Here is a 13,302-nt window from a genome sequence, read left to right on the forward strand (position 1 = left end):
TACACTTGGTGAACAATATTTCATGTGATATCTCTCTAAAACTTTGTTGATATAGGCTTCTTGGGACAGACCTAGAATTCCTCGAATTCTGTCTCTATGAATCTTAATGCCAACGAGATAAGATGCATCACCAATATCCTTCATATTTGTTTTCTTCTCTCTTTATAGTCAGCTTTACATGTATTTTAAACTAGCGATGATATTGAACATATGATCAGCTTGCATTCAAGAAAAAGTAACGGTTGGCTTATCAGTATCCAGATACTATTGTTTCACAGTTTTGGTTCTTTTGTGTACTTGATAAGGGGATGATTCTACTTCTAAATTTGAGAGAAGCCATAATAGGAGTGACTGAGATACGCTACTTCAAGAAATTTTTGTTATGATGCTAGACTAGCAAGTTGGCTGAGAACTTTATTTAATTAATTATTATTATGTTTCATAAATTAATTTTTGATTATAAATAATTAGAGTTAGTTTTATTAATTACACTATTAATATAAATTAACAACCGTCGTACGTGATTTTCACATGTTCGATAATTTAATTATATTTAAAAAATCTAAAAAATTATCATAGTGAAAGAATATGAGAGTTTTGATATAAAGTATATAGAATAGGTAAAAAAAATATGTAGATAATTTATTAAGGATTGATAAATGATTAAATTTGAAAAAAAAGATATAGATAAACAGAGGTAAGGATGTTATTAGAAAAAAATTATGGATAATTTATTCATTTAAGATCTAATAATTAATTTAATTTACAAATATTTTCTCAAAAAATAGAGAAATTACTACACAAAAGCTATAATGGAAAGTAAATTACGGTTTTTAAATAAAATTATGAATATTACAAATAAAATTGTACAAACATTAAATATAGTAGTGTTAAGAAATATACAATTAATAAAATAATTAATTATGACATATTACATTTTAACCATTGAAAAATAAATTGAACAAATATGATTATAATCTAAACTTATTTAAACATTATTATGATAAAAAATATATAAAAAAGCATAAAATTATTTAAAAGATTAATATTAACATTAATCTTATATATTAACAGTGTTTATCATTTACAACAGTATACATTTAAAAATAACAAACTATTACGGTATATTAAATAAAATAACTATTAATATTAACATTTAAATATTATTTTTATTAATACACAAAATATTTATTTTATTTTATTATAATACCTTTATATGCATATTATTTTATTTAGTAAATTAACTCGATTAAGGAACAAGTTTTTTTTTCCCGTTTTCTTATTCTATCCGAAAACTGACAAAAAAAATTTAAAATTTTCATTAGTTCTTCACTTCTTTGTGTAATAATTTCTCTATTTTTTTGGAGAAAATATCCGGAAATTAAATTAATTATTATATTTTATGAAAAATTAAATTTAAATTTTTTAATATTTTTAATTCAAAAATATTATCAAATAAAAACTATAATAATATTAATAAGACTAACAGTAATTTTTTTTTTGTACTTTATATACTCATATAGCAATGATAATACGTTACTTGATATTTATATTAATTGTGTAATTAATAAAACTAAATCTAATTATTTATAAATTTAGTTCTTAAATTAATTTATGAAACATTAGAACAATTAATTAAATGGTATGAATTTCATTTTATGGTAATTATTTTATCAGACTTCAAAATCATTGATTTGTTAATTTATTATGTTGACTAAATTTTATCTATTTATTTAATAATTTCAAATTAAAAAAAAAAAGAAAAAGAAATGAGCACTGCCATGGTTCTGCCATGATGTCAGAAGCCTGCCAAATCCGGGATAGAGTGTTCCGGATTATCATATTGTGATGAAGTTTTATAAAATGGCATGTTTTTATAATTTTTATAATTTTTATATTAATTATTTAAAAAAGCCAGAGTTTACGTGGCTGCACTCTTTTTTCCTTACTATGATTTTTATCCCACTGAGTTTTTTCTAGTAAGGTTTTTAACGAGGCAGTATAAAACACGCAATAAAGACAATCATCATATCACGATCATCGTTACAAGGGAAGTGTTGAAAATATGATATTATTATTATTATTTAAAGTTGAATGTTGAATGTTGAATATTGAGTTATAAAATGTAGAAAATTAGTGTCTGATGATGTAGATGATAACGTTTTAATTTTTGGACTAATCTCCAAATGAGATCTATAAATAGGTCTCTCCATTTATGCAAAAAAGTCACAATTTTGAGAGAAGAAAATTTAAAGTGTAGAATTTAATAATATTTTGAGTTTTTAAGTTTTTATCTTTTTACTATAAATATTATTTTTTTCACAACAGTTTAAATGATTATTTAAGTTATTAAAATAACAATTTTTAAATCAAATTTAGAACTTTTCAAAATAAAAAATTATAAGATATACAATCTTTTTTTTTTAAATTGTTTATGAAATCCAAAACTAACTTAGTAACCTAGGCTTGAGAAATGAGAAGAGAGCCGCCGTAGGCCCGTGAGAAGAGAGTCGCCGCCGCCCTTATTAGTGTTCACTCATCGATAATACGCACGCCATCGATTCAATCGAGTTCCTTTATCCTCAGTTTCGAGAGTTCAATCAAAGTTAAAGCAATCGAGTTCGTGTTCCTTTATCCACAGCTTCGATCGGCTTGAAGAGTTTTCTGGAGTTCGAGTTCCTTTATCGTCAGCTTCGAGAGTTCAATCAAAGTTCAAAGCAGTCGAGTTCGATTTCCTTTATCCTCAGCTTCGATCGGCTTGAAGAGTTTTCTGGAGTTCGAGTTCCTTTATCCTCAGCTTCGAGAGTTCAATTAAGTGCTCGGTATTCCACTGTCTGCCTTGCCCATTTTCATTTAATTTAATTTCTAGAAGTTGTTTATACACAAAAGCTTTGATAACGTGAATGTGTGAAATGATTGCGTTATTATTTATGTTAAAACATGTTAATATACGAGAGATAAAATTACCTTATATTAAATATTGAACTTGTTTTTTTTTTTTTTTGAACTTGTTGGGATAAAGAAACTCCATTGAATATTTTATTATTATTTATGTTACAACATGTTAATATACGAGAGATAAAATTACCTTATATTAAATATTGAACTTGTTTTTTTTTTTTTTGAACTTGTTGGGATAAAGAAACTCCATTGAATATAAAAATATTCGTTCTATTTGTTCTATATCTATAACCGCAACATGAAAGTCTTTAACTACCCTACATAAAAGAAAGAAACTAACGGCCTGAAAGTGCAATTCAGAAACTAACAATAGAGTGTTTCTTTGTGTGTAATAATATCCACAACCAACACTCCCCCTTCAAGCTTGATGTGGATTTGAACAACGAGCTTGAACAAATTAAGTCAAGCACCAATCTTGAATCAGTAACTCCCCCTTCGAGATTGGTGCATGTCAAAAACTCCCAGTAGCCCAAGTAAATAGGCGTGTTGAGCTCGAATTAGACTCTTAGTAAATATATCCCCTAGTTGCTGGTGAGTAGAAATATATTGAGTTCGAATCAGCGCCTCGTTTATCTTTTCTTGTACAAGATGACAATCAACCTCGATATGCTTCGTACGCTCATGATACATAAGATTGGCAGCAATTTGAAGGGCGGCAGTATTATCATTCACAATATAAGGTAGCAGAACCAGCAAGCTGAACTCCCATGTCATGCAAAAGTCCCAACAATCCAAACAATCTCACAATTGGTGGTAGCCATAGCCCGGTATTCTGCCTCCGCAGAAAAACGAGAGATGGTGTTTTGCTTCTTAGATTTCCAAGAGAGGAGGGAACTTCCTAGTTTGATGCAGTACCCCGTAATGGATCGACGAGACATTGGGCAAGTAGCCCAATCTGAATCACAATAAGCAGGAAGAGACAGAGAGCTAGAAGAATGTAACAAAATGACTTGGCCAGGATTCCCTTTAATATACTTAACTACTCGAACAGCAGCATCAAAAATAGATTTCTTTGGAGCATGCATAAATTGACTCAAAGATTGAACGGCATAACAAATATCCGGGCGAGCCGCGAGTGATAGTCAAATAAATTAACCGCCCCACCAAACGTTGATATTCACTTGGATCATCAAGCAAATGGTCGAAAGAAATATGGTCAGTGTCTGGTGCCATAATGGAATAAAGCTCATGACTAGTGAACCGCTTGTTCTGTTCCATGGGTGTATCCGAAGGCTTAGCACCAGCTATTCCAGAATCAGCAATAAGTTCCAAAGCGTACTTGCGTTGATTAAGGTAAATACCCTCTTTAGGACGCGCCATTTCTATCCCTAAGAAGTATTTGATAGATCCAAGATCTTTGAGCTCAAGCTTAGAGTGAAGAAATGATTTCAAGTGGTTAATATCTTTCTCACAACTTCATGTGATAACAATATCATCAACATAGACAACAAGTAAAGTGATGCCATCATGTGTATGTTTAAAAAACAAGGAATGATCATGTTGTGATTGTCGATATCCACCTTCATTCATTACACTCGCATACTTCGTATTCCATTGACGAGATGCTTGTTGTAGGCGATATAAAGAAATTTTTAATTTACAAACCTCATTCTCCCAGGGGGAAATGTACATCCCTGTGGATGACACATCAAAATATCTTCATCAAGATCTCCTTGAAGAAACGCATTTGTAACATCCATTTGAAAAAGGAGCCAATTATAAAGTGCAGCCACTTTCAATAAACATCGAATTGTCACAATCTTTGTTGTGGGAGAAAAAGTATCATGGAAGTCTATGCTCGGTTGCTGTGTGTACCCCTTCGCTACAAGGCGTGCCTTGAATCTTTCTACAGCCCATCAGGTTTGAGTTTGACTTTATAGACCCATTTACAACTTATGGGCCTCACGTGAGGTGGTAAATCCACAACATCCCATGTATGATTCTTCTCCAAAGCCACAAGTTCTAAATTCATAGCATCACAACATCTAACATCATTGATAGCCTCATGATAGTGTTTGGGTTCTTTAACTAAGGACATGACTGCTAAATATTTTTGGTGTGAAGCGGAAAAACGATCATAAGTAACTGAGTTAGAAATGGGATAAACACAAGGAATATGATTCTTATGGTGAGTCATTGAGCAAGAATAATCATGTGTCCAAATAGGTGGAACAATGGTTCGAGAAGATTGCCGAAGAGGGACGCTTGGAATATTTTGATGTGCAGAATGTGTAGGATTGGAAAATAATGGAGTAATCGGAGAAGAAACATCAGCTGTTACATTATCAACTGCAGAGGATGAATCAATAGATGCATGTGGTGGAGGGAAAACAGGTAAAGAATGATCATTATTAGCAAAAGGAATATAGACTCATACTTGAGTATCCAAGAAACAGACAAGGTATAGCTCGTGGAGAAAATTTATGGCTGATTGGTAGAATAGAGGCATAAGATAAACATCCAAAAACTCTAAGATTAACTAAAGAAGGGGGTTTTTTAAACAACTCAAAAGGAGTCTTGTTATGTAAGAGTGGAGTAGGTGCTCTGTTGATCAAATGCACGGTTGTTAAGACACAATCCCCCCAATATCGAAGTGGAATGAATGATTGAAATCGAAGAGCATGAGCCACATTAAGAATGTGTCTGTGTTTTCTTTCTACCACCCCACTTTGTTGTGTTGTGTAAGGACAAGAGCTTTGATAAGCCATTCCTAAAGATGAAAAAAATAGCTGACGTTCATGTTTGAAAAAATCAGTAGCATTATCTGTCCTTACAGCTTGTATTTTCGTTGAAAATTGAGTGTTCACCATGGCAAAAAATATTCTAATCAATCGAAGTACATCTCACTTGGATTGCATGAGGTAAACCCAAGTTCCCCGGAAGTAATCATCAACAATGGTGAGAAAGTATCTTTCTCCATTGTAAGTTGGGGTGTGAAAAGGTCCCCAAATGTCCATATGAACCAATTGAAAAGGATGCAAAGATTTAGTTTGGCTAGCTTGAGGAAACTGTAATCTACTTTGCTTGGAAATTGAACATACTGAGCAATGAGATAATGAAACATTCTTTGAAATAAAAGGTATCAATTGCATTCTTGATACAGACATATGTCCTAGTCTTTTGTGCCAAGTATCAATATCCACAGATTTACAAGGAATACTAGTAGAATTAGATTGAAAATTACTACATTGTAATAAATGGGATGATAGGGTAACTATATCTTTTTTGTTTGGTTCTTGAACTACCGATGAATTGATGTGATAAAGCCCATGCTTCTCCTTACCAATCCCCATTACTCTCCCAGTCCTGAGGTCCTGAAATATGCACTAGTGTGGGTAAAAAGTGACAAAACAACTATGAGCTTTTGTGAATTTTGACACTAATAGAAGATTAAATTGAAAATGGGGAATATATAGGACATTTTTAAGCTCAATGAATTCGGATAAGGATAGCGAGGCTGATCCTACTTTATTAATACTAGCTTTACTACCATTGGGCAACCGTACGGTGCTATTGGGATCTGCTAATGATTTAGAACCTTGCAACAAAGAGAAATCCCCAATCATGTGCTCATTAGCCCCTGTATCAACAATCCAGTTTGATCTAATATTTTTAGAATCTATACCTGCCATATTCGCCATTGGTGTCCTATCAGATTGCACTGTATTATTACCCATAAGTTTTAAAATCTCAGCATATTGAGCCAGGGTAAAGAGTGGGGCACCAGTAACAGCCTCCGAACGATTTCCCTCAGCACTATTTCCTTCAACCAGCACCTGCAACTGCTTTCTTATTTCTCCAATTATCTATGTAAATTTTCTTGTGTGGTCCTTTGTTTGGTCCTTTATACAATCTATGCCCTATGCCCTGGTGGATATCCAACAAGTCGAAAACAGGTTTCCTTTGTATGGCCATTCCAGTTGCAATACTCACATCTTACCGTGTCCTTTATTGAATCCTCAATTTTGTTTTGATTAGTGTAAAATGCTGCCACTGGAACCTCAATAGAGGACAAGGTTTCGTGAGATTCCTCCTGAGATAGTAGCGAGAAAGCATGTCCAACCGTCGGCAATGGATTCATCATCAATATTTGGCTCCTCATATTCATGTAGCTATCATTCAATCCCATAAGGAATTGAAGTAGTATCTGCTGCTGCTCATGTTCCAAATATCGCTTGGCAATATCGCATTCACACGAAGGTAACGTAACAAGAGCAGAATACTCATCCCATAATTGTTTAAGCTTACAATAATAGGTCGAGATGGTGTTGTTACCTTGAGTTAATCGACCTATGTCTCTATGCAAAGAGAAGATCCTTGAACCATTGATTTTGTCAAATTGCTCCTTCAAATCTGCCCATACCGTCGAGGCATCAGACGCGTAAACTATTCCACCAAAAATTTCTCTCGACACCGTGTTCATAATCCATGACAATACAAGTGCATTGCATCTCTCCCATTGTTGTAAAGTTACGCTACCAGTTTTTGGTCTTTTACAACTTCCATCTATAAACGCCAACTTGTTCTTCGCACGCAATGCAACAAGCATTGCTACTCCAAATACCATAATTTTTTACTCCGATTAGTTGATCATTCACCAAATTCATCCCTGGAGTGTCTGAGGGATGAATGTACAGAGGATCATTGAAGTTGTTGCCCATCTTCGTTTCTTCTTCTTACGCAATAACTGTGATCCTACTGCTCTAGAACAACTAGCGGTCGTAATTAAATCTGACTTCGAAACCTAGGGACAAAACCTAGGCTCTGATACCATATTAAATATTGAACTTGTTGGGAGAAAAAACTCCATTGAAAAAAAAATATTTATTCTATTCGTTCTATATCTATAACCGCAATTCAGAAACTAACAAAAGTGTGTTTCTTTGTGTGTAATAATATGCACAACCAACACCTTATGCGATGTAAATATTTGAAATGATTGCGTTCTTGTAATTTTTTTTTATTAGATTATGACTTGTCGATTCTATGAAGTGTGAACATGAATTTGTGAAGAATTATTTGATAAACACACACGTTGAGCCTCCGTTGTTTGTCTTATTGGTTGATGAGCTGAGTGGACACATGTGACTTGTGGTCGGGCATGTTTAGCGTGCACTGCGTCGAGCTGCCAAAAGGACAACATGGTCTGGATGGTTTTTGTAGGGCTCTATGCCACATAACTACCCCGAAAGTAGGAGTCAGTACCAGATATGATATGAGACATTCATTTTATTGATTAACGACGTTATCATGTGTAGAATTTACTTTTGATAATCTCATTTTATAATTTACTTGCCGTTTTTATTTAGGTCGTTTCATATTGGGCTTGTACTCACCATTCAGGGTTATCATATATTTTGTGTGGGCATACATGGTGGACTTACTTAGGCTTGAATGATAGTAATATGCGTAGTTTTATTTTTCAGGACATGGTCTAAGCAAGAGACTCAAGCAAATCATTCTCCTCCTCCCACTACACTTCGCTAGTCCGATATGGATAGGTATTGTAAATGTCATGAACCATTTATACACAATTGTTTGTTTGTTTCATTTTGCAATTTGGAAAAAAAATTACATTGACTAAATGCGGTATTAACAAAGTTGTTTGTACTTGTTTTTTCTCCGTGCAGTTCTGAATTTAAAGCAGCAATTATAGATCATCTCAAGCGGGAAAAACCTGAATTTCAGTTAAAGAACTTTGTTTTTCATGAACATTTACTCTCTCCTGTGAGAAACCAAGCAGAAATTGGTGCATGTACTTTTGTGGCATCGTTAGCTTGTATTGAAATGCATTGTAGGAAGGCAAATGTTGGAATCCCTAATTGGATTGATGACGGTTATTTGGATATAGACGATGCTTATAATAATATTTTTATTAAATATGACCACAAAATTAGATTTCACGATGTAGAATCCAAGAAGAGAGGCACTAAAACATCGGAGGTCTTACAATATATAAAAGAGTTTGGTGTTCCTGTGACAAATGTTCCATGGAATCCGCGGATACGAAACTCTTATTCTGTTTTTTGCAATGAGGTATAATTCACAGATTCATTCATATAATAGTTTATACTTTTTTTTAGTAAATAGTTTATTGTTCTTTCTAGGTTCCTAGATTGAAACTTTTGTCATATATGAGGGTTCATCCTGGCGAGGCATTTGCATTGGCGTCGGAGTTTCCGATCATTGGATCCTTGAAACTTCCGGATTCATTTAGATCTAAACCTGATAAGGTTTGTTCTAAATCCAGATTTATAAATGGGATAATTGCATATATTACCCTTGTGAAATACCGATATTGCTAAAAGCCCCCTATGAAAAATAATGATTTACTAGTTCTTTGTGTTTTTTAATCTTGAGCACATACCTCCCTGTATTATCAAAATTTGAGCACATAACCTCTTGTTCGTACGTATTTTCAGGGGTATTTGTGCACAAAATTTAAAAACATATGGGGTTTATAGTCATGAGGAGTTTTTAGCAATCTCATGATTTCACAGATGTAGTATATGCAATTATCCCCTTTATAAATTTATTATTGTTGCATTCTCTAAATTAAAAGCTCTTATGTAACAGTTTATATTCCACGATGACGATGCCGAAGTAGTGGAAAATTCTAGCTCTGGTCATGCTATGGTAGTGGTTGGACGTGCCACATTCACGAATGGGAAAGAGCATGACTATTTTATAATGCAAAATTCTTGGGATGAGACTTCTGGATACCGTGGATTTGTCTTGATATCAGTCAAAATTCCATTCAATTGCTTTTTTTTACCCGCGATGACGTCAGACACGGAAAAGCTCTTTCTTGATATTGAACGGTATGTGTTATTACGAAGAATTGGATTTTTAAATTTATGTTCTGCTTAATTTTCTTGCATTTTCTCTTAGTGTCAGAGTGACACGTGATAAAAAAAGAAAACTCGATCAAGCAGAAAGTAGTTCACAATTTCAATCAGATGGACAAGCTGGTAAGTCGAAAAAACCAATTGTGGAGACAAAATTATTATTCTTCATGTTGAAAACTTATGGCAATTGTGTTTTTATGAACAACCTAGATTGATAGCATTCTCCCATATTGTCAACATCCATTTGACATTTCCACGTGATCACTCATACAGCTTCATATTCAAGAAGGTGGTCTTCATGCTGATATTTGTGGAGATGGTGTCCTGGATCATGTCCAGGTGAACTTGCCTCAGATTTAATTGTTTTGGAGTGTATATATGTAAAGTCATTCAGATCTTAATTCAACTCATTTCATTTAAAGCTATATGTACGATTTTGATATCCTTACGTGCCAACTCTGATATATTTGAGGTAAATTCCCCTTAGGTCTTGTAAAAGTATGAATTATCATGTTTGGAGTAAATTTCCTTTTTGAACTTGGAAACTGAAGAATCACTTGATAAATATGTTTTTACGTGAGAGTTGACTTAATTTGCACTCTTTTTTTTAGAATTTTTCCCATGTCGTTTACATATTTATAATCGTGGGATGTGTTGCTTATGGATACGGGAACCATTTTTTGCTCGGAAGTGGTTGTTTGCTACAACTCCTTGGTTGTCTGTACCGATTTTTGGTTTGGGAGAATGGAAATATCTTTTTGGCAAAAATGCAGGTGATCATGAGGTATGTAAGTAGGTTTACTAAAGAAATCAGAGTGGTATTTAAAAAGGGATACTGGGATCATTTTCCAGATTTCTGTGTCATTGTGGATAAGAGTGTGGAATTCATATTTAATGTCTAGCTGACATTTTCTTCTGCTGAAACCTTCAAATCTGTGAACTTGCGCAACAAAATTCACGAGAAATTATGTGTTCTACGGTTCGTTGGTGCAGTTTGTAACCAATACCTATATCCCGCAGATTGCCTATCTGATCAAATTTTCTGATTGCTTCTCACCAAAAGTCAGTGGCTTAGGGATTGAACAGATGTAAATATATTTTGGGTTTTTTTCAATTGAATGTGTTGAGCTTGTTCGATAAGGGATTAATGGGCTTAGTTTATCTGGTTTGCTTTTAGTTCAGATATGATATTTTGAATGGATACGAGTTTATTTTGGAAGTGGTTAGATTTAGTTTCTTTTAGCTGAATTACAATACTAAAATGATTCTAGCACTCCGAAAGATACAGGACAAACCTTTTTGTTTTCGGGTTCCAAGAAAAGAATTGGTGATAAAGGTGTGAATTTTTTATATAGTACGAAATTTAGTGATACCAAGTCCTTTCCAGATATGTAGTATTAAACATGGTTCTTGACTTTCTTTTGTCGCAAAGTTTCTATTAAAATTTAAAATTCATGTTTCTCCTCCGTAGTGTTTGATAACTAATGTTTCAGGTGATATCAGACTCTCCTTGATTGAAAGGACGATGGTGACTGGAATTGGCAGATGATGGACTGACAGATGTTATTGACTTCAAGCCGTATGTTTTTTACAAACAAGCAACTGGGTGCACCTGCTAATCGTCATCATGCTTGTGGGTTGTTTTATTTGTTTTGACGGGGTGCCATTTTTGTCATAATACTTGAATTCAAGCAAGTGGAAACCCCAGACATTATCATCATCTGTTCTGTAATCACTTTTTTTTCGTTGATCTCTTCTTCAGAATATTTTCTACAAAGTTATGTTAGCATTTTGGGGAATAATAATTCATTTAGTTCTCTTATTATTTAGGTTGGTTCTTGGTTCAGTCCTACTTCATTTGCTCGAGTCGAAACCAATGTTATAAAAAACGTAAAGTGTGTTGAAGCGTGAATGTCAAGTTTCAAGCATCTCAAACTTAAGCATCTTTAAACTCAATAAAAAAAAAAACGTTTTTTATTTTACTATAATTTTAATTATTTTATGACAAATATTAAATAAAATAATAGATTAACCTTAAGTACAAGATTAATAGATATTTCAAGTTCTAAATTATATATATATATATATATATATATATATATATATATATATAATTTTCAGTTGCCCAACTAATGATGTTCAACTCATCCCAACAACTAAAATTCAGTAGTGGGCTTTATTGATACGATTTTTTTTTTAAAAAAAAAAACGAAAATCGGGGACGAGTTGGACAGGAATGGTTGGGCATCTGAAAATTACTATATATATATATATATATATATATATATATATATATATATATAATGAACTCATAAAAATAATGGAGTTCGTCCAAGTTGACCCGAAAATTTTTATTATTGTTATTTTTATATAAAATTGAGAATATTTGTTATTTTTTTATATATTGTATGTTTGAAAAAAATATATATTGTATTTTTATTTAATATATTTTTGTTATTTAATATTTATTTTCTACAACTTTGATTTTTTAAAATAATTTTTTTTAATTTTTTAAAAATATACTTTAAATTTTATAAAACTAAACTTTAAAATTTAAATTATATATGAGTTTAGATTTGGTTATTATGTGAATATTACTATTGTTATTATTATTATGTGTTTTGAAATTTTATTTAATTAATTTGTTAAAAAAATCGGGTTAGAACGGGCTAACCGGGTTTGGATTTGGGTTGGCAATTTTCGAGTTGGTACGGATTTGGGTTGAGAATTTGTTAATTAATATTCTCTCTAACCCGACCCGAACCCACCCGAATTGACATTTCTTGGAGAAGTGAGTGACAAATATATGAAGTGTAGGGAGGTTGATATGGGTACTTATTCGAGTGGATTGGGTGAGTTCAGGTCGAGTTGACACAAGAATATAATAAAAGATGTATCGGCCCAAACCTGAATCAACTCGTACCCAGATAACCCGACTAACTCAATTTTATTTTCATTTTATTTTTTAAAAAATAAACAAATAAAAATTCAAAAGCTCAAAATATTAATAGTAATATTCGAGGTTCTAAAAAGTCTGAAGCGTTTCGGAGCGTGAAGGTCTAGCTTCAAGCTTTTTAAACTCAAGCGAGCTTCGTACGATCTCAAGTGTGAAAAGGTGTTTTTTATTTTTACTATAATTTTAATTATTTATTACAAACATTAGATAAATTGACAGATTACCTATAAAGTTAAGATTTAGAGCTCGTTTGGTATTAGTAGTAATTTTTTTTAATAAAAAAGTTCTTTTTTTAAGCTCTAATTTTGGGGTTTTGAAAAAGCTCTAAATTTGGCTTGAAAAGTACTTTTTAAACACTTAAATGACCATCCAAACACTTTATAAACTAAAAAACACTTTTTTTTTTAAAAAAAATGATTTTTTAGTTTGACTTTTGATACCAAACAGGACCATAATAGATATTTCAAGTTATATACTATAAATTAGGGCTGTAAATTTCAGAAAAATCCCGACCCGTCCCGATTCTCAACCCGAATT

General features: G+C 32.5%; 1 protein-coding gene across 6 annotated transcripts; it reads left to right on the plus strand.

Moving 5' to 3' along the window:
* Positions 1-2,454: 2,454 nt before the first annotated feature.
* LOC140882114 (uncharacterized) lies at positions 2,455-11,638 on the plus strand. 6 transcript variants are annotated; one of them, XM_073287880.1, is made up of 8 exons: positions 2,455-2,822; positions 8,388-8,462; positions 8,592-8,997; positions 9,069-9,194; positions 9,538-9,782; positions 9,853-9,932; positions 10,083-10,148; positions 11,303-11,638. In XM_073287880.1, exons 2-7 carry the CDS (start codon positions 8,455-8,457, stop codon positions 10,112-10,114), a joined length of 897 nt encoding a protein of 298 aa, XP_073143981.1. In that variant the 5' UTR covers positions 2,455-2,822; positions 8,388-8,454; the 3' UTR covers positions 10,115-10,148; positions 11,303-11,638. The 6 variants fall into 6 exon arrangements, 4 of the variants coding, with proteins under 4 accessions (XP_073143981.1, XP_073143982.1, XP_073143980.1 ...); XM_073287881.1 differs by lacking the exon at positions 2,455-2,822 and adding an exon at positions 7,017-7,161; XR_012150133.1 differs by lacking the exon at positions 2,455-2,822 and adding an exon at positions 10,421-10,593 and having other exon boundaries at positions 8,377-8,462.
* The last annotated feature ends 1,664 nt before the right edge of the window (positions 11,639-13,302 follow it).

This window comes from Henckelia pumila, chromosome 2 (assembly GCF_033568475.1).
Source record: "Henckelia pumila isolate YLH828 chromosome 2, ASM3356847v2, whole genome shotgun sequence".
Lineage (NCBI taxonomy): Eukaryota > Viridiplantae > Streptophyta > Magnoliopsida > Lamiales > Gesneriaceae > Henckelia > Henckelia pumila.

Excerpts from the sequence above, each read along its gene's own strand:
- LOC140882114 (XM_073287880.1), top strand. Across the intron at positions 9,783-9,852 it reads CTCTTTCTTGATATTGAACG|TGTCAGAGTGACACGTGATA; the intron begins GTATGTGTTATT and ends ATTTTCTCTTAG. Across the intron at positions 9,933-10,082 it reads TCAATCAGATGGACAAGCTG|CTTCATATTCAAGAAGGTGG; the intron begins GTAAGTCGAAAA and ends TCACTCATACAG.